This window comes from Biomphalaria glabrata, chromosome 4 (assembly GCF_947242115.1).
Source record: "Biomphalaria glabrata chromosome 4, xgBioGlab47.1, whole genome shotgun sequence".
Classification (NCBI taxonomy): Eukaryota; Metazoa; Mollusca; class Gastropoda; family Planorbidae; genus Biomphalaria; species Biomphalaria glabrata.
The window spans coordinates 7,026,110-7,048,192 of NC_074714.1; the positions used below are offsets into that span (position 1 = coordinate 7,026,110).

At 34.2% G+C, this 22,083-nt stretch overlaps 2 protein-coding genes across 4 annotated transcripts; both read left to right on the forward strand.

Moving 5' to 3' along the window:
* Positions 1 to 3,070: 3,070 nt before the first annotated feature.
* Positions 3,071 to 16,862, forward strand: LOC106051542 (N-acyl-phosphatidylethanolamine-hydrolyzing phospholipase D-like). 2 transcript variants are annotated; one of them, XM_056027260.1, is made up of 7 exons: positions 3,071 to 3,208; positions 6,444 to 6,590; positions 7,668 to 7,969; positions 9,140 to 9,323; positions 11,097 to 11,245; positions 15,129 to 15,246; positions 16,099 to 16,862. In XM_056027260.1, exons 2-7 carry the CDS (start codon positions 6,453 to 6,455, stop codon positions 16,219 to 16,221), a joined length of 1,014 nt encoding a protein of 337 aa, XP_055883235.1. In that variant the 5' UTR covers positions 3,071 to 3,208; positions 6,444 to 6,452; the 3' UTR covers positions 16,222 to 16,862. The 2 variants fall into 2 exon arrangements, with proteins under 2 accessions (XP_055883235.1, XP_055883236.1); XM_056027261.1 differs by having other exon boundaries at positions 3,075 to 3,185.
* On the forward strand, positions 11,255 to 14,356 carry LOC129925876 (piggyBac transposable element-derived protein 4-like). Of its 2 annotated transcripts, none has more exons than XM_056027262.1 (2): positions 11,255 to 12,373; positions 12,712 to 14,356. In XM_056027262.1, the coding sequence occupies exon 2, from the start codon at positions 13,179 to 13,181 to the stop codon at positions 14,190 to 14,192; it is 1,014 nt and encodes a 337-aa protein (XP_055883237.1). In that variant the 5' UTR covers positions 11,255 to 12,373; positions 12,712 to 13,178; the 3' UTR covers positions 14,193 to 14,356. Both variants share the same exon structure in this region, with proteins under 2 accessions (XP_055883237.1, XP_055883238.1).
* Positions 16,863 to 22,083: the final 5,221 nt, after the last annotated feature.

The following is a 22,083-nucleotide window of genomic DNA, read 5'->3' on the forward strand; positions in this document are numbered from 1 at the left end:
AAATAAATCAAACATTCAATATTAGACCTATTTTAAGTTGCTAATACCTAAATTATTAGCATCTATAAGCTCATTGCAAACAAAATTTGCAAAGGCTGTCCACATTGAAATGAGATTTTTTAAATCAATATTATCTTTTAAAAAATACATTAAAGAAATATTTAATTAAACTAAGTTTTTAAAATTTTTTTAACAATAGTTAAAAGTAATCCTTAATCTTTTAATATTCTGATGTTATTTCACAAATAAAATACAGAACAAAAAATATCTATTGATGGATTCCAACACTTAGTAATATGTTGCTTTTTTATGGTTTAAATAGCATTTAACATCTTAAGTACATGAATAAGTAATATTGAACATATTTAACAGCTTATTTAGGCTAATGGTGCAAAAATAACAATGTCATTAACAAATCGAGTAGCTAATTCTACTTGAAATTTGAATGACAGACCAATACAATAATATATATACAGTGTATGTAGAGGATGTGGGATAGAAAAAAAATGCTGGAATATTTTTGAAACTGTCTAATACATAAAGCTTTTAACATTAAAAAAAGAAATCAGAAGAATGGTTGGTGCCATATATTAACTATTAAACATATGAAACCCGGAAATTGTGGACGAGAGGCTAAGCACGCTTGAACTTGGCTTGGCTAATTATGAAAGGGGGCTTGAGGTTCAACACTCATCTCGGACAGAGTTGCGTTTACTCAGAGCCTAAAGGCAGCATGGATAACCTTCTCCCAGATACCCCCTCCTTCCACAAATGAGATTGGACCATAGCGCTCTGAGCATGCTATAAGCATGAAAGTAGTGCTATATATAAGCTATAATTTTATTTAATGCAGTGGTTTTACCACCTAGCTAATTACAAAAACTATAAAAATATGTATTAGATGGAATACTACATGAAAATCATACACTTCATATAGCCTCAGGTAACTTATAATCCTCTGCGACAACTTCATCCAGTAAAATCAATGTATATCAAGAAGCATGCAAGTCTATCAAATGTATGGGCCTAAACCACAAAGGTTTCACACAAGTTTCACTTTAGGGTAATATCTGGCTTTAGTACATGTTAACACATTTAATCTTAAGGAAAAATGTTTACTGTTAATAGTACCGGTAATAGCTTTAAATGTGTAAAAATTTTATTTTATTGTTCATTGGTGTTTTGAACAAGAATTGGAGACTGAGAAAATGATTCCTCTCATCTCTGCCTGTCTGGGGCATAGGCTACTAACCAGCTTCCTCAAGGCGTCTCGGTTCAGGACGAAACTCTACAACTGTTCCCACATCTTTCCCATCTGCGTACAAATCGTGGCGCCATGTATTTCTGTGCCATCCCCTCTTTTTCTTTCCTTGGGGGTTTAACTTGAGGACTTGTCTTGTAATGTGTTGGATGCTAGCTTGTGAAGGGTGTGGCTTATTTTTCAGAGATGCAGGAGGTAGACAGGATGGAGAAAATGATTCATCGTCATTATATTGATTGTGTGGTCTACCAGAGACAATATTATAAAAGTAAAAAAAAAAAAAACAACTGTATCTTATAACATAATTATTAAAATAGTACAATGATACACAACAGAAATATATATATATATATATATATGTATTGACATTTACAAGCACAATAACAGAGAAAAACACAAGTGATACATTAGTAATTAATTATGATGGATAAATGCAAAAATTTAACAAATCTTAGAAACAGAGTACAGAAATATATTACCACTATGCCATGGGAAAGCACAATTGTGACATTTGAATTAGACAACATCAGTAAGATGCATTAAGAGCTAGGTATAAAGAGTCACAAGCCAAGACTATCCATTATGAATTGAGGAGGCACAGCAAAGGTAGACAACTTCCAGGAATTAGGCACCATTCCACACACCACTGCAGATGACTTTTTAAAAAGATGCATTAGAAGATGACCAGACAGCCATCTCAATGTACACATGACATACGTAAGGTGAGTGATATTACAGAGAAAAAAAAATCCAAAAAAAAAAAAAAAACTAAATTTCATAGAAGAAAAAATATGAGAACAATATATTAGTAACAAACTCTAAGATATTAAGTTATATTTCTAATACAATATATTTTCGAACAGAATCTATAACAGAAGTACATTTACTAAACATCACAATTTTATGAAAGTGTGTCAAAGGTTTCTGTGGCCTATGGCTGGCCCTGCAAAATAGCAGCCGGTCGAATAGTATATTAATAAATAGATTCGTTTTCTTTTCTATACCGGTAAAAAAAAATAATAATTGTATGAGTACTATTTTAATGGCAAGAAAAAACTTTGTGGCTCTTTAGAAACTTTGAAAATTGTAATTTTTGGCTCTTCCGACTCAAAAAGTTGCCGACCCCAGGTCAGAAGAGAGTATGAAACCTCCTTCCCCTCCCTTTCTTTCCATACCATAAGAGTGGAGACGCGCTAAAAAAAAAAAAAAAAAAAACAGGTGAGAGAGAGAAAGAGCAGGAGATTATCGATCGATCAGTTACTGGTACCAAAAAGGCTACGGTGAGACAGGCCGTGACCTCCGTGAAGGCGCCGAAGGCACGCACAGCGCTAATGGAGCTGTGCTGCGGAACATAAAAAGTGCCGTAGGTAGAGAGAAGACTCCTCCTCTTCTCCCCCGTAACAGTGGTGATTTTTTTCCCTAGCGCGACCAGCTAAGCTGCTCAAAGTAGTGACCATGGTGTGACGTCAGTTACAAGCCGAGAATGAAAGCGTGGAGCGTGGGAAAAGTGACAATATGGCTTGTGTCGTTGCGCTAATGTACAAAAAAATAAAATTAAGGATGAAATTTCTTGATAATAACATATTTATATACATTTCCTTTGATGTGGCCGATGAATCTCCAAACCGGCCAACAACTTTTAAAGGAGAAAAAAATCATGTCGAAAACTTTTACACATCAGAAAACCGACCCTATCCCTCTACACGTCAGATTTAATTTTAACTATGCGTAGTGATACATTACAAAATAGCTATTTTTATAGACAAAATGATGACGAATTCATTGACATCCTCAGTTTTTTCATAGGTTAGACCCATAGACTTACAGATCCTCTCTTCTCTATAATAGAATATATGAATTTTGACATGTCCTGAGATTGGCTTGGCGTGGCCGACAACCATCCTAGATTTAGATCTAGATCTAAGTATTAAAATAAATCTTAACTCGGTACCCTAAATTCTTTTAGATCTAAAATAGACATTTAGATCTTATATATAAATAAGTATATCTAGAAAGATCTAGTCTAGAATAGAATATTTAATAATTTATTAGATTAGTGATTAGACTATGACTATGACTATAGTCTATAGTCTAGTATAGTTACTTATAGTATATTTATTGTATAACTAGATCTAGATACTAGACTATATTAACTAGATTTTACTAGATCTATATCTAGATTCTAGATCTATATAGAAATATAGATTCTACATTTAATAATGATAATACACATCTAGATACTAGATCTAGATAGATCGTAATCTAGATTATATTTATATTAATTATATAAAGGCATAATAATATAAGGCACACCGTATTCGGAACTAGCCACTAGACTAGGCTAACTAGGTCAAGTTTGTATTTTATTTTTTATTTGGTGACTCGGGTGACGGTTTAACTTACAAAAAAAAACTGAAAGCAGATTCTATTCTGCAACTAAAGGACTATAAAAATAGCTGTGTTTCTTTGAATTACCTCTCATAGTCAAGATTTTATTTTAAAATAAATTAGGTCACTTCATCATTCATTTGATTCGTGCTCCTATCATATACTGAACAAATAGGTAAATAGACTTATTCATGGTAAACCAGTAACACAAACTAAAAACAAAATACCTAGATCTAGGTGTTATAATAAATGAAAAACTGTCATGGAATCCCCATATTGATGAAACTATCAAAAAATCAAACAAAGCATTATAGGGTTTATTAAAAGATATTTCTATAAATCAAATAAAAACATAAAACTACAAGTACAATCAATGTTATTTAAACTTGGTTAGGCCAATAATAGAATATGCATCCTCTGTTTGGGACCCCTCAACTCAAGAAAACATTAAGAAACTGGAACAGACACAAATAGAGCAGTGAGATTTATAACAAACGAATATTCACATTTGACTAGAGTATCACCTTTAGCTAAATCACTAAATTTAGCTAAAGCCTTCAGGACAGAAGACGCAAAAGTAAAGTAGAAATTATACATAAAACACTGAACCATAATCTTCAAATACAAAACCAAAAATTTAATAAAATACTCTGAAAGACACAAAGCTAAAGGCACATTCCTCATCCCATATATATAATATGCTAGGACAAATTTGTACAAATTCTTCCCTAGTGCTATTAGAGTTAAACTTTAGAGCATGGAATGGGTTGCCTGAGCTAGCCAGTAAAACCAGTGACTTGGCAGAATTTAAGTCATTGGTTAATTAGCATGACTGAATGCATGACGCGTAGGACATAATCATCTTCTTTTTTGAAGTAACGTCTGTATTATATAAGATAAGATGAACACAGTTTTTGTGCTTTCTCCTTCAGCGCACACTGAGCACCGCCAGTAAACACCACTATGTTATTGCTAATAAATTATTATTTATATCTGTGTTAATTAAAAATTATTTAGATTGTATTAAAAGAAGTAGATTCCCTTCTGCAATATGTATTTATAGTATATTGCCTCTCTCTCAACGGTTTGTGATGACTTAAGCAGGCTAAAAAAATTGTTTTACATGGTAGGCATCTAACACAAATGAATGAAATCAAGCTCCAACTGCAAGGAAAGAAATCGACTTTCATGGATTTTATATCATTTTCTCTTTTATCGAGATATTAAATCTATTTTAAAGGGTTTTACAATCTCACATAACTTTTTTGTTGACAAATGAATTACTACTTAAGGACATCGATATCTATGAAGAAATGACCATTCGCTTCTGGGATGTAAATAATAAAGAAATTATAAATGACAATTATTAAACATCTGTTACTGATGTTCAAATTGAGTTGCAGGAAAAAATAGATTTACAAAATTATGTGTTCAGTAAAAAGAACATTAATGTTGGAGGCACAACAGAGATATGGCTGCACTTAAATGTTTCAGTAAAATTTCAAAACTGTGGTCGAAAATGGATGTGGGGGATGTAATATTATAATATTATTCTGCGCTTGACGTAATGATCAAAGGCCAAGGTTTGGTGGAAGTAGTGAAAATCATTTGAGAGATAGAAGTGCGATTATAATAATTATGACCATGCCGCTGATAACTTATCATCAAAGGCCAAGGTGTGGTGCAAGTAGTGGAAATCTTTTTATATTACCTCTATATTTATACACATGTTAAATTTTTATTGTTTTTAATGGCATTTAATTTTAATTTTATTCTCATCTAATGTGTTACACTTTTTGTCATTTAAATAAAAAATGATTATATTAAATATTGCTCATTTCAAGATTTTTACAATTACTAATTGTTAGATAAAATGATCAGATGATGAAAATAACAAGGGATGAAATGACCGGGAACCATATATAAGATATATTATTTATATATAATATTAATATAGATCTAATATAATACTGTAATTTGTAATGATGACATTAATAACTAATGAGAGTTAAAGATAATTTATTAAATTTATATAATTATAATTATTAATTTAGATCTATATTTTGTCAAACACTTGCGACAGCCTTTCATGTGCATTTCAAAGCTTAGAATTAATATTTTTAGAATAACATATGGTTAACATTAGAAGATCTTTTATCCCTTCAAGCAACAAATTCTACACTCTAGGACAGCGGTTCTCAACCTTTTAGGCTCGGCAACCCCTTTTTACAATCCCCCACTCTGCTGCGACACCCCACCCCCCACCCCCACACATACATACAGCAACAGAAGAATAGACAGTAACAATCCATTTTTTCGTTGGTTTTAGGCGACCCCTGGCAAATTGTCAATTGACCCCTAAGGGGGTCGCGACCCACAGGTTGAGAACCACTGCTCTAGGAGAATTGTTTTACTTGGCCTAGATAAGATTATCCTTCTCCTCCTAGCCTGTCCTAGAGCTAGGGCACATCATTCAATAATTTTAAAAAACATTTAAATCTAGTATCATTTACAAAACATAGATCTAAAAAAAAATTTTGTCCTGTGAAAATTTAAAAATAAATCTAAATACCTTTATTTAGCTTCTAAATAAATATAATATTATACCTTTTAAGATAACTTCGTCTTCTTTTGTTTATTTTACATACTTAGTATGTTCATTCAGATTTGATTTGGCAGCTGACAGTGTTCAAACTGTGACCATCAAACAACAGTTCAGAGCACATACCACACTACAAGCTCGTAAATTTTGTTATTATTATGTTATAATTTCTTCATTCATTACTATTTGCAGCAGTAAATCATGTCCCAGGACTTAGTCAAACCTAAGCGCAATGGTGAACAATTTATCAGTCCTTGGGAAGTGTGGACAGTCTCTTTCACTAAACTCTTCAGATTTTTATTTCTAACTAGAAGTGAAGGAAATAATCCACAAAATGAGGTAATAATTTTTGGTAGCAGAGTCTGTGAAGTAAATATTTCTAAGAGAAATCATTTGTTTCATGTAACAATAGACTATAATGCCCCAGCCCCATATCTCCTTTTTGCCTTTTGATGGAAATCTAGACCTGTATGTTCAGGTCTGTGTTACTCTTATCTATAAGTTGGATGGTGTTTAACTAAAGGTTAAAGAGAATTGCATGTCTAAAATCTATAGTGAAATGTAAGAACTGAATAAATGCATGACACGTAGGACGTAATCATCTTCTTTTTTGAAGTAACGTCTGTATTATATAAGATAAGGAAACAAAAATGTTTTTGGAAACCCCCAACTTTATATTCAAGTCTAATAGTGTGATCCTTTGATAGCTGAATTTAAAGACATCTTCAGCATTTCCACCCATCTACTAATGCTCTGACTGTCAGCTAACACTTTGATACAGAACGTGAGAATGCTCCCTTTGGATCCTTAGTGGATAGCCATGATTTCAGCAGCATTTACTGGTCATATTATGAAACTTTAGCAGAAGAACCTCTAGGGACTCTATCTAAGAGAGAATCTCAAGAGGAATCTTAGAGACATAAATATGTACAAGCCAAAATAGTTCAATTAATAATACAGTGATTAAAGTCTTTTTGATATAAGGCTTCTTGCTTTGTAGAGACCAGTTTCTTCAAGTTTTCAGAAGCCTTACTTGCAAGATCTAGAAAGTGCTTAAACATTGTTAATTTCAGCTAAGGTGACTCCAAGGTTTAGCTTTTTTACACAGACATAGACCCAATAGAAAAAGAGTCAGAAATGGTTGTTGAGAGAGCCTCTGTAACCTAACCCAGACACAAAGTATAGTAATTTTCATTACTGATGGAATGTCCTTAAATCATTTATAATAATTATTTAAATAAATAACTTTATTATCTTGTTATTTCAGATGATTTGCTTATATTATATTTAGATTTGTTTTCTTTCTCTATATTGTGAACTAGCTTTGTATAGCTTTAGGTTTTAAAAAGTCACTTTTACAAAAAAGAATTGTATATATAATCATTTAATCTTATTTTGTGGCTCTCTTGTTTTTAGCCTCTCGACACAATGCTGCCGGTGATCAAAGATGATCTGTCAAAGTTCAACACACAGCCAGCCCTAGGTATCAGACACATGTGGATTGGTCATGCCACATCGCTTCTACAGTTTGATGGAGTCACATTTCTGACAGACCCCATTTTTAGTGACTATTGCTCTCCTTTAAGAATGTTAGGGCCCAGGAGGTACAGGCCTCCACCTTGTACAGTCCAAGACTTGCCACATATTGACTTTGTGCTCATTAGCCATAATCACTATGACCATTTGGATTATAGCACAGTGGTACAATTAAATGACAGGTTAGTTCTATTAGGTTAGAAATATTGCGTGAGTTTGTGGCTAGGATGTTAATTTTAATCAACTCTGAAGAAACAAACGATAACATGATACAGTTGCTTTACTAAGTGATTTCTTGTTAATGCTTAATGTGACTATTGTTACACAAGTGAAAAGATATTTTTCTAATATTGATAAGTTTTAAGTAGTCCAAAGTGTTGGACAGTTGGTAGAAGAAACTCTCTGAAATCTTTTATAGGTTAGTGTTTTTTACCAAAAGATTAATGAGTTAGCTTGACGCTCTGACTATTCTCTATAACCTTGTGGCTCACAGTACTTAAACTAAAAGAATGTCATTAACATTTACTAATAAATATCCAGAAATGTGAAATTCCATTGTCAATTTAAATTATTGAATAAAAAAGTCATCTTCACATTAAATGTCTAAGACTTACGTAGGTGCACATTTTGTTTGCAATGTTGAAATATTTTATTATGTGTAATGCACTATTGTAAAACTAATTTCCTTCAGCATAATAAAGATAATATAATTGTATAATTATTATTATATTATTATCTAATTTACATAAAGTATACAACATTTCGCTATCTCAATAGGTGACTATAATAGTACAAATCTATTTATTCTTACTCGGTTTGGTTTTGCTTAATTTCATACCATTAAAAATTTTATGGACAGTATAGAGAGACTTCTTATAGTTCAACAGCTATGCTGGGCAGGGTACTTGGGGGATGATCTTATACCAACTGCAATCTTATTTGTGAGCTGAAAGGTGGTTGGTGTAACAGAGATGCCCACCCCCCCAGAAACACTTAAAAGCCCTGATTAGACACCAAGTTGCTATTCAACTGACATCCAAGAACGAGACAGCTGAAGGTTTCTTGCAAAGGCCTAGGGAGACATATTTGAGACCAACTAAAAATCCTCTGCCAATGGCAAGTAGACAGTGAAAAGAGAACTTAACTTGACCATTGCCAGACTTGGTTAAGTCTGTGCTGGATGTGGTAAAATACGTAGGTCGCGTCTGGGACTGCATGGCCACATGAAATATTGTATTCCTCATTAATCTTTGGATTCGAAGACAAATTTAATAAAAATTTTAGAAAAAGGATTTTTAAAAGTTGATTTGTATGTACCGGTACCAAGAAATAAAGTGCTTATGTTTGGACAGGTTTGGTGACAACTTGACCTGGTATGTTCCATTAGGTCTCAAGCAGTGGATGAATGATAGTGGATGTAACAATGTGATTGAGATGAACTGGTGGGAAGAACACACAATCAGTGCGAAAGATGTCAGAGTCATCTGTACACCATGCCAGCACTGGTGTCGTCGTGGCATTTGGGATACAAACAAGGTATTTATGACTTACATAATGGGAATCAATTTGTTGAGTTTTGTGGCAGAAGGATTGCAGAAGAAATCAGATGATCTAATGTATTGCTTGATTTGCCATAATTTGCTAAAGTATATGGCACCATCAGTCTTCTTTTAGTTAGTTGTCATTTTAATATTCTAATTTAATCACTTAAGTATTTTATCTAACCAGTATTGGGTCATTGAGACATAATTATATCTCGTATTTCAATTTTAATAGGTATGTATACACTCCACCTCACGTTCACCTATCCCTTAGTCTGCTGAAATATTGGGGTACCACACATGATTTGTCAACCGTCTTTCTACATGCATACATACATATTTGTGTAATAATTGATATTTTTATCTTTTGGTAAGAAACTTGGATTTTTAAAGAACTTAGCTGCTAACATGATGGTGTTGTGTTGATTTTTTTCTCTGGCGCTTTTCTTCTGCCAGTGCTATTCTCTTGATTCTCTGCAATTTTGGCACCAATTTTAACACCCCGCTGCCGAGATGCTCTATCATGTGTTTCCGTCTCCCAGGTAGCGGGGGCTAATGAAGGCTCTCAGAGATGCTTTGAGAGTGTCCCTGAAGCATTTTCTTTGTCCACCTTGTGATCACTTCCTTTTTTTTTTAAGTAACCATAAAGGAGTCTTTTAAGGAAGTGGGCAGTCTTCCATCCTGCATACATGGCCTGCACCTCACAACTGAGACTATATCAGGATTGTGTGAATGCTTTGAAATATCCTAAATGAAACATTTCCTAAAATCCTAAAATTTGCCAGAATTCTGCTAATATTTTGTTCACTCTCCTTAGCCTAAAATTTTTCTCAATATTTTATAAAATATAATTTTGCTAATTTCTTGCTAAAAATGGGAAAAAGAAGCAGCATGTCTAGGCATTCTGATTGCCTGGCTGGCTGGCTGTGTTAATGAGCTGACCAGTGGTGCGGCTACACTGCCTGTCACTCATTTGTGTGTCTAAGCATGAACTCGTAATTGAAGATGACCTTGGCTCAAGCCAGCATTTCACCTGGCATTTTTTTCTGGAGGCAGCAAAGAAATTGTTGTTTCCTCTCACTGTTTTGATTGAAGATGCACTATATCTACTTTATAGTTGAAGATGCACTATATCTATTTTATAGTCTAAAGCAATTACTAGACTTACATGCAGGCTACACTCCTCAGGCGGTCTCTCTACTAAAATCCACAGTAAAAAAGTAAAAGTGACTTCGTATATAACCTTGAAAAGTCAGTAAATTTTATTGAATTAGATCTAGATCTAGCTACTAAGCCGTCTACTAAGCTAGTGTTTAGATCTAGATCTAAGTTGGATCTAGCGAAGATAATTCGCACATAACTTAAACACTCCAATGTAGAGTCAAGGCACTATGAGAAAATCATGGGTGCTAAAACAAAAGTTAAAATGACAAACTAACCTAAAAACGTTTTGAACTATAGGTCTTAAAGTTCTTGAATGTATTGCCTGAGCTCAAAGGCGAGCATGTTCCAAAATTTTGGTCTATGTGGTGAAAAAGCCCTCTAAGTACTCTAACAGTAACTTTTGATGGAAAAACATCATTAACATGGCGCAACTAGAAGTGTTGAGTGAATTTCATCTGCCCTTTCTTTAAATGCATCTTTAATAAGTAAAACTATGTTAGTATGTCTTATAATGTAACTAGATAAAACTATGCTAGCAATGTCTTGTAATGTAACTGATACAGGCTAATGTGATAATATACATGTTTATATATTATTTTTACAGGTTCTGTGGTGTAGTTGGTGTGTCATTGGTCCAAAGTCTAAATTTTACTTTGCTGGAGACACAGGCTACTGTGATGTGTTCAAGACCATTGGCAAACATTACGGCCCATTTGACTTAGCGACAATTCCAATTGGTGCTTACAACCCCAGGTACTTAGTTTGCTTTATGAACTGATGTCCACAAGAAAAACATTTTAAAATACTTTTTTTTTTTTTAAAAGACAATTCTCTGCAATTTGATCCTTTGACCATGTCAGGCTGATATTCACAACCAGGCTTGCTGCCTTGCCTCATAGTGGTGCCTGGGTGGAATTGGTGGTGAGAGGGGACGACTAGGCCAAAGGGTAGCAAAACGAGGCTCTCGTGGGAGTGCGTAAGGGGGTGCGAGATTATCTCCATTGTACTGTGCGATCTGTCAATGTCCAGGCGCCGTCCCACAAGAGGGACGTAAATGGCGTGTCCTGCACGGTTTGCCTAGTACAGTATACGAATATGATGGGGGTCCCAGTGGTGCGGCCTTCAGCTGCGTCACTACTCAGCGAGTCTGGAGTACCCGTGTCCATTGGAAGTGAACACAAAATCAAACTCTAAGTTTAGCCCCGAGTCTCACCCCCCGTCGGACAGGATAGCGGGAAGGAGGAACTCGCTGTCCAATTCAGGCTGGTAAAAGAGAGCTTTTGTTCACTTTTGTTCGCTTTTGCTGGCCTTAGTGTTCCAAGTGCAACGCACAACACTACTAGACTATTTCAGATGGTTGATATTCACTTGGGCAGTTCGCACCAGCAGTTCCTGTACTTCCGTCCTCGACACAGTTGACCCTCATAACTAGCTGACCTGTGTCTCATGTGTCAGCTGTTAGTACATGCACTGCTACTTCTACCCATGCTGTTATAACAATACAATGCTAAAACTTGAAAATAAAAGTTTTTTATTTAATTAATAGCTATCTTTATCTCCCTTAACCCTCAAAATGCGTTGGGCCTCGATCGTAGCTTGATGTAAACAGAAATTATAAGGCGTGAGGCCACGATCGTGGCTTCGTTTATATACTGTTGTTTCTTTCGTATTTTCTTGGTAATTAGTTGCAAAACTGTACATATCCATTTACTTCCTTCACTTCCGACTGAATTTGCAAAGGTCGCCAAGTTAATTTCTTTCTATACGTTTTTAATCAATCAAAAATGAGTAGTGACAGTGAAGTTGATTTTCCAAATCGGAATAAAGACAACCTAACTGATGAGGAATTTATGGATTCTGATTTAGATGAAGATTTATCTGGTAAGTACAAATTATACGGTTAATTAGATCTAGATCTAAATATAGGCAATATCCTTCACGTGTATCTATCTTTTTTTTTTAAACAAATGTTTTTATCCATAGATTATTTTAATTTGGGGTGACCAAAAGTAACTAAAAGGGGCGTGGCACCTCAAAGTGTTTGTTTACATTATTAGATTAGATCAATATTTGAAAATTTGTAAGCTTTAATTTATAATATTAGTGATATTACTAATATTAGATTTAATAGATCTATCTAGGACAATCTGTAGTATAATAATTTCAGTATAATTAGTCTAGATCTATATCTTATGATAATTTTTTAAATTTCTTTTCAGAATCAGATGAGGCAGAATCTTTTACACCTTCTGCTGAAGAATGGAGACCTGTTGATGATCATGACTGTGGTCCCAGGCCAGTTTTATTTACAGCCCATCCAGGCCCAAAACATGCACCAGCTCCAGATGCAAAGCCTGTGTCAACCTTTGTCAACCTTTTTTTGACAGATGACATTGTAAATTTGGTTGTCAACGAAACCAATAAATATGCCAGGCAATTCATCGAAGATAACCACAAAAACCTGGAAACCACGCCAAGATCTCGTGTCCACAAGTGGACACCTATCTCAAATGAAGAGTTTAGGGCATTTTTAGGTGTGACAATGAACATGAGATTAAATAAAAAGCCCAACTACAACGCATATTGGTACTCCTGCAATCTGAGCCAAGAAACACCTTGGTTCCCTGTCCACATGAACTGAGATCGCTATCAGATCATTCTAAAATTTCTTCATTTCCCTGACAACATGCTGTTACCAGATAGAAATGATATTGGTTTCAAGCTTTTCAAGGTCCAAGAACTTATAAAGCATTTCAATGCTAAATTCAAATACTTTTACCACCCCACTCAAAATGTCAGCATTGACGAAAGTATGATTGGGTTCAAAGGAAAAAACCCTCATATCCGCCAGTTTATGCCAAACAAGAGGCATGCCAGATTCGGCATTAAGATGTGGTGTTTATCAGACAGTGCTAATGGCTATCTTTGCCATTTTGAAATATGTGAGGGCAGTCAAGGAAGAAGAATCGGCAATGGCAGGTCTTATACACATGAGCTTATTATTAGGCTTATGACTGCAGCCGGTCTGTTAAACAGAGGACACCATTTGGGGATAGACAATTTTTTTACCTCCATAGAATTATTGGAAGAACTTTTTACTGAAAACACTACAGCTATAGGAGCTGTTAGATCTAACAGAAAAGGGCTACCAGATGTTTGTGTCAAAACAAAATTGAAAAACAAGGAACTCATCGCAGCCAGAAAAGATAATCTGCTTTGCTTGGCTTACCAGGATAATAGCAGAAAGCCAATCTTGCAGTCTACTGCTAGTAAAGCTGGTCTCATTGATACAGTAAACAGCAGGAAACAACCTGTAACAAGACCTGCTGTGATTCATGCCTATAACCAGGCCATGGGTGGTGTTGACTTCTGCGCCGAAAAACTTTACATGGCTGAGCGCCGAAGCTTGAAATGGACAAATAAAGTTTTTTTTTCCCTATTTGGAAGAGCTATTCTAAATAGCTATATAATCTACCATAGCAACACATCAGACAGACCAAAGCTCTCAAGGTACAATTTCATTGTGTCTGCACTAGAGAGCATGACATCAAACTTTGTACCCCAAAAAGTGATACGTCGAAAACGCACTAGAGTAGAGATGGAGGCTGCAAGAATGGGTCCAACACCACTAACCCAGACTGTAGCAGGTCATCCACTTGATGGACATGATCTTATCAAACTGCCAGTGGGGAAAAAATGACAGTGTGTTGCTGGTCATCCAGCTCCTGTCAGAACTGGGTGGGAGTGCACAGGATGCAAAGTTGGACTGTGTCCAGAGTGTTTTGCTAAATATCACAGACAGTTGTAAATAATCATTCTTTCTACTTTTACAACTCTTATATATGTGTATGTATATATTTTTTTCTTAAAATTTTCTAAATGTGATGTTTTTTTTTCAAGCTTTATTAGTTGTGATTCTCATGGATTAAATTTTTGTTCTGCTTTTTTAAAAAATGGTTTGTATTATTTTTTAATTAATTTTTTATTAATATATGTTAATTGTCTGGACTTAATTAAATTCCTTATTCAATTAGCTTTTCAAAAATGTATAGGTTTATTAGGCTACAATGCATAGTTCAGCTTCTAAAAGAAAAATAAGCAAGTGGGTCTCCAATGTTTGTAAACACAAGAATTTTAATCCCACTTTTCAATGCACTCTCTGTAAAATAACTGAGCACTTGAAGGGTTAACTCTTTATCTCTAATTATTTTCTACATTCTAAGAGAATTGTTCTTTTTTCACATTTTTATATTCCACCCTCTTATGATTAAACTTTAATAACATTTTTGTTTGTAATCAGAAAACATTAATTTTGGTATAGAATTATAGGAGAATGCTTGCTCTTTTTATTTAACACAAAGTTTATAAAACCAGAAATTAATCTAATTAAATGGGGTCAATTCAATGATAGTCTACCTATAATTAGGAAAGAAAGAGTTAAATGTAGACATCTGTAATAATAGTTTTGTACATTTGTAATGAAAAATTTACTATTGGACGTTTGCATTGGAATTGTTTTTATCAATGATTTGCAGTGTATGTACTTTATAATGTTTTTTTCTGATGTACATTTTTTAAAGTTTTAAATCATGAAAAAAAAAAATAGTTTTTCATTTTCTTTACCTTTGTTTCTCAGGTGGATGTTAGCCTATCAGCATGTTGATCCAGAAGAAGCTATAAAAATACACATTGATGTTAAAGCCAGTCATTCTATTGGAATACATTGGGGGACATTTCCCATGGGAGCAAAAGAGGTATTCCTTTTAGAACTATTGTTTGTTTACAAAATGTTTTACATGTTTCGGATGTTCCTTCAGAGTTGAAGCTAAAATCTGCTTTCTAGTCCAAATCTTCCTCTGGAATATATGGGATTGCATCAGGTAGGGTATGAACCCAGGACCGTCAAGATAACTGAGCGACAGTCTATCGCGCATACCGCACAACCCCTCATAATTAAAAATTTTAGCAACTATTTTGAGCCTCTGCTAAGAGCTGAACTCAGAGGGGACATTGATGTCTTACTTTTTTATTAACTAGTTAACTTATTTAAATTAAATTCACATTCTTTTACAAAATATTTCACATCCACCAACTTCTTTAACCCTTAAAACGCGTGTGGTAGTTTAGCCTCTAAACATCAGAATTGTAATTTCATTTTGTATGCAATCATTGTAAAACAGCTCAGCACTTTAAGTGTTAAAGTCTATAGTTGGGAAGGATTTCTTTATTATTATGTAGTGCCAAGTAATATTTTAGAATATTTTTAACAATTATACTTTGCCGTGCATGTTTTAATGACTAGTAGCCTATTCTGAATGCTAGAATTAAGATCTGAATCATCTATCTAGAAATCTAAATCTAGTCTAGACCTTTAAAATTTTAATTGCAAAATAAACATGTTAAACCTTAAAATTAATAAAAATGTATTTTAAAATTTTAAAAAATTCTCTTCTACTTATTAATGGACATAGTTATTATAAAGTTACATTTAAGATTCAGTCCTTTTTTGTGCCCAGGTCACCTGCTGATGTTTTCCCTCATTATAAATCATAAATATTCATAATAAATGGATTATCTATAACAATGCTATCTATTTATCTTTTAAGTTTTATCTGGAGCCAAGAACAAAACTAGAGCAGCTCATGAAAGAGAAAGAAATGGATCCATCCAAATTTTGTACAGTGCCCCATGGCAAGATCATCACAATAGGAGAGGATGCAATGACTTGATTATTTCTTTAATTGTTGGCTGTAGTGTTGGACAATGTGAATTTTTTTTAACTTTGACATGTTAGTATTATTTGTGAATGTTTAGTAATCCTGGTATTTGAAATTATGGTGTAATAAGAAAGATAACTCTGTCTCTTATAACAAGTTTACTAATTATTTGCTCTTTTTGTTCTTTAAATGCAATAAAGTAACATAAATTATTTTTTTTTTTTTTCTCGGAAACATGTTTTTTTAATAGAAATCTTTCACCTCACTGTAACCATGTCAAATCATCGATAATTTCCATCTCTTGTGGGAGTCTTGGACCAGGATGTAATAGTCTTCATTTTTGAAGACTCTTCTAAAACTTAAAACTCTCTAATGTACTTTTTAAAAAGTTATCTGCAATGGAGTGTGCAATAGTTATGGAAGTACTCTAGCCATCTTGCCTTTGGCAATCTATTCTTTGAGAGTCTCCCATATTCATTAGCTAATTGACTACACTGGGAAATCTGACTGTTATAATTTTAAAAAATATTATCTTCTTCAATTAAATATGGTCTAGACAAACTTTATCATGACATGCATGTCTATATTTATCTTGAACCAACATACATGAGAGGGTATGTAGGCCTTATTCATTAAAGAGAAAATGAAATAAATAGACATTTAGGAAGGTATTCGTCTTACTGGATTTAAAGGCTTATCATTAGAAGTTTTTCTCATCTCTGTGTGGATATATCCATACGCTTAGCCAGTTTTGGTTTGTGACTCTGCCTAGCTATACAGCACAGGGATGATCCCTGCTAAGTAATCTAAATTGTGTTCTATCCCCTGGTCTAGTGGTGATATATCTTAATTCCCTATTTGTAGTATTTGTAAAATATTTGTATATTTCTTGCATTTATTGGACCATTTGAGATTAAAATAACAAATCCTTACATATCATTTGATGTATGCTTTATTTTTTACTAAGGTTATATCCACTCTGTCTGTCTGGTAAAAAGTTTGTACACATTTCTTCCACACCCTATTTCGGGTCAAGCTAAAAGCATGAAAATGCAATATTATTGTTAATCTATATCTATTATAAATTTAATTACTTGACTGATCCAAAGTAATTGATACTATTATAACCTATACTTTAATGTCATTTTTTTTTTTTTCTTGTTTTGTATTTTTGGTTGTGCTATTTTGAATATTTTTAGCGGCTCCCGAAAGGGGATGAGTTTTGTGTGGCCTGTCTGTCCGTCCTGTTTAGATCTCAGAAATTCGAAAAAATCGGACATCATGATATTTTAGATCATTCAAAGGTCTGATGCAACGGCTTTTTTTTTTTTTCTAAAAGTGAAAAATCTAATTTTTAAATCAATTATGCAAGCAGTTTTTTTCAACTATTCACTCTTAATAGTAACAAACACTGGATGCTTTTTAGTAAGGGAGATGACTATTTACCATTTCTTTAACACATTTTTGTAAATGATTTTAGATTTTTGGTCAAAAAATATTTTTTTTACAATTGTATTGCTAAGTTATGTAATTTCTGTCATACTAAGTACTACACTTACAAAAAAAATTTAAACTTTTTTTTTAAAGAGAAAAAATCTATTTACTATGCAAATAAGTTGGACATAATTTAAAACAATAATTAATAAATTATTTTTCATATAATCGCGTGAACTGCAAAAGTACATTCATCATATAATCGCGTGAACTGCAAAAGTGACACACAATGTGGAACACAAAACTAAAGGAATTTTATATTCTTGAGGCTTTGAATAAGAGATTAACCCTTTACAAAACAATTAAATACTCATCATAAGACATCAGTTAGGCCAGGTTCACATCTAGCTTCACGTTCACCTATCCCTTGGTCTGCTGGACCTTTGGGGCACCACAAAGGATCTGTCAACCTTCTTTCTCCATTCTTCTCTGTCATTTGCCTTTGATAGAATTTCATTCGGATATTCTTTCTGAAAATATTGAAACCTGCCTGGGTGGACCACTTTGGGGGCCGATTTTGAGTTTGTATTTCCACACAAACTGTCTTTGTAACCTTGTTGTTTTTTTTTACCATACTATCTCATATAATATTTTAGACTGTAGTTATACATTTAATGCTATAACCATAATACTTTTTTAGTTACGCTAAAATGTGAACTTGTATTAATAAAACTAGATATGCTTTACAGTGAGACGCTTTCTTTATTCATCAGTTTTAGAGGAGAGATGTAGCAGAGTATATTCGGCCATGCATGAGGCCCTTTGAAGTTTAAAATATTCATGGTGTATTCTATATGTTCTATATTTTATTATTCTTTATTGTTTAGATTAGGTGAACAAACTTCTTTTTCTTAGATCAGCCATAAATTTTCTTACTGATATGGCATGAATCATAGTTCAACGAATCAATACATGGCCTAAATTTTGCTTATGTGCCTAATCTTAAAATATCAAATACCTACCATTGTTCTGATTTTCAAAGTTTCAAAAACATTCCAGCCTTTTGATTTCTTTCCCACGTCACCTCATGCATGATTTGGCAGATTTAGCTTCTTCCTGTATACATGTCAATATTTTTGTATCATTATACGAGTGGCTTCAATTAAGATGTTATATAGTTTTTTTTGTATTAGTGTTATTTATTAACATGTTTATAATATTAGATGTTATACTAAATCATATTAACTCAACACTAAAAGTTTGAATCCATCAATAATGATTGCATTGTTCTGTTTTTTTGTTTGTGGGATTTCTTCAACATATAATATTAATGATGGCTTCCGAACCTGGGGTCTTGGGTTCAAATATCAGTGAAGATTGGGATTTTGAATTTCGGAATTTTTAGGGCATCCCTGAGTTTACCCAGCTTTAGAGAGTTCCTGACTTAAGTTGAGGAAAGTAAAAGCTGTTGGTCATTTTGCTAGCCACATGACACCTTGCTTGTAAACCGTTGGCCAAAAAAACAGATGACCTTAACATCATCTGCCCTATAGATCGCAAGGGAACTTTTTAATATTAAATATTTAATTTGTTTGAAATTTACAATTTGTTTGCCAGCTACTTTCAAAGAGTTTATTTTCTATCAGTTTTATTAAATATCTTAATACTTTATGACTTGGTTCTCTACTTTGAAAATATAACTAATAAATAAATCTATTTAGTTTGGTGAAGATAATAATTACAATCTGGTTTTATCAGATGGATGAACATTTAAAGATAAAAACATTGTTTCTTTGTTGTTTCTTTTTACGAGTCCTCTATTCAGCTGGTAAACTCTTGATGGTATCTGTATGGACACGGATCTTAAAAACAGATCTGATGATTTTATAAAAATTTGACAGTTGATATATATCTGTGGGGAAAAAATTACTAGCTAGTTGGAAACACTGGGAAAACTCTAATTTGACCGTTTATTTAAAAATATTATCTTCAACAATTAAATGTCTAGACAAACTGGATTTAAAGGCCTAATGTTAGAATTTTTTAATACTCTTTTAGTTGGATTTCTACATTCAGTTATGCAGGATTATTTTTTGGGGGTGGGGAGGGATGGGGGCGGGTAAAAGGTTTCTTTTTTTATTTAGAAAAATCAAGCATTTATTACGGTAGTTATTTTGAGCCGATGGCATGATGTAGCGTGCCCAATAGGAAAGCAGGGAGCATTTTCTAAAGGCTGCAGCCTATTTGGACAAGCCAAGCCATTGGACTCTAGACAAAAATACACCTTCTCAACACAATCGTCATCCCAACAGCAACATATGCACGTGAGACGTGGAAGTCATCTGCCCAAAAATGAGAAAAGACTAAATGTGGCTGAACAAATATGGCTGAGACGTACTTTGGGAGTCAGTTATTATTGGGTCTCAAGGAAATCCTATGCCGAACTGGGAGTGGATCACTTAGTGAGGTTGTGACAGAGCGTCGCATGAGGTTTGCGGGACATGTTCTCCGACAAAATGAACTACGCATTCTAAGAGTTGCGATGACATGGAGGCCAATACGAGGAAAACGCAAACACGGACGTCCTCGTATAACTTTGCGTCACACTTTCATAGAGGACCTCTAACAGTGGACATCAGGTGGGAGGAGGCTTCAGACATTGCCAGTGACAGATCTTTGTGGAGACAGCTTGCCGCCCAATGCTCCGAACGGCGCGGGAGGACCTAAGTCTAAGTAAATTATGGGCAAAAATAATCGATCTTACAAAAAGTCATTAAAGGAGACATTGTCTTTAAAAAAACAACAACTTTTTTTCTGTTAGCCTACTTGTTTATTATATATATATATATTTTTTAATGCAAGTATACTCTATTTAGAACAGGGGTTCTCAACCTGTGGGTCGCGACCTCCTTTGGGGTCGATTGACGATTTGCCAGGGGTCGCCTAAGACCGTCGAAATATGGATTGTTATTGTCTATTCTTCTATTGCTGTGGGGGTGGGGGAGTTCGCGGAAAAGTTGGGGATTGTAAAAAGGGGTCGCCGAGCATAAAAGGCTGAGAACCGCTGATTTAGAAGAAAAATAATGTAGCGTGGTCGAGAGGCTAAGTGCGCTTGAACTTGGCTTGTCTTGGCTACGTAGAAGGGGACTCGAGATTCGACACCCGACTCTGGCAGATTTGTTTACTGAGCGCCTAAAGGCAGCACGGAAAACCAACTCCTAGATACCCCCTCCCCCCACTGGTTCACAAATGAGATTGGACCAAAGCGCTCTGAGCATGCTATAAGCATGAAAGTAGCGCTATATAAAAGCTATAAAATTAATATAATAATAATTTAGAAATATAATGCATTTAGAAGAAGTATAATCCATTTTGAAGTATAATTTATTAAAAAACAAGAAACATTTAAAAGACTATTGCTCCTTTACACAGCTGACAAATCTTTGTTGAGATCGATGAAAGCAGCTTCCAAGTTCTGCATTCTGTTAGCCAAAAAAGTTGACATACTTAACCTGTGAACAAAGCACTACAGTTTGCTTTTAGGCGACAGAAGGGTTGTCTCTCGGGAGTCTCTTTCTGAAATCCGACAAGAAACAGTGAACACGGAAATCGACGAATTTAATGTCACAAGTCTTGTTGAGGATGAAAAGGTCATTGGGAAGCTCATGAGACAAAAACGCCTGGCCCAGACATACTATAGAAATAGACAAGTTTATTGAACAAGAACATTGTAGTTGTCTACTAAATGTCCCTTAATTGAGAATAGCATTATATGGTAGGCTACTAAATAACATTAGGCCTATATGGTACTAAATAGTATTATATGGTAGCACGGACTTATTAAAAGCAGCATAAGTTTTTGGACATTTAAAAAATCTTGCTGATATATGGTAACAGTTAGGTATATCCTTTCAAAGCGAGGTGGCTGAGGGGTAAGGGCTTGACTTCCGAAACCAGTTGTCCCGGGCTCGAATCCTGTGATTTTTCGGGATTCCAGCCTGCTCTAATGCATGTCACAAGACACCCTCGTCAACCAAGGGCCACAGAAACTGATGACCTTTACATCTAAAGGCAGTGGCGTAGATAGGTATTAAGGGGGCCAGATTTTGACCGGTTTAGCGCCACGGCATTTTGACATTCAACATCTATGAGATAATATACTTAATAAGTATATAAAAAGTGTAAATTCCATTTGGTACAGTATATAAGTAAAATTAACAACAACAAACAAAAAGAATTAAGACTCAAATAGGAACTGAAATAGGAACTTTTAGGGCGTAAGGAGCTCATTTGAGCCAAGGTTGCTATACGCCACTGTCACTATACACACTAAACTTGTATTCATGCCAATAAACATGGAATAGAAAGGCATGAATAACAGAAACGAACGTTCACTGTATAAGTACGCGCATGTTTTATAGTGTTACCGCTACTAGAATG

Coding starts and splice junctions, on each gene's coding strand:
- LOC106051542 (XM_056027260.1), top strand. CDS start 6,453: ATGTCCCAGGACTTAGTCAAACCTAAGCGCAATGGTGAACAATTTATC. Junction 6,591..7,667: donor GAAATAATCCACAAAATGAG/GTAATAATTTTT, acceptor TCTTGTTTTTAG/CCTCTCGACACAATGCTGCC. Junction 9,324..11,096: donor GCATTTGGGATACAAACAAG/GTATTTATGACT, acceptor TTATTTTTACAG/GTTCTGTGGTGTAGTTGGTG.
- LOC129925876 (XM_056027262.1), top strand. CDS start 13,179: ATGCTGTTACCAGATAGAAATGATATTGGTTTCAAGCTTTTCAAGGTC.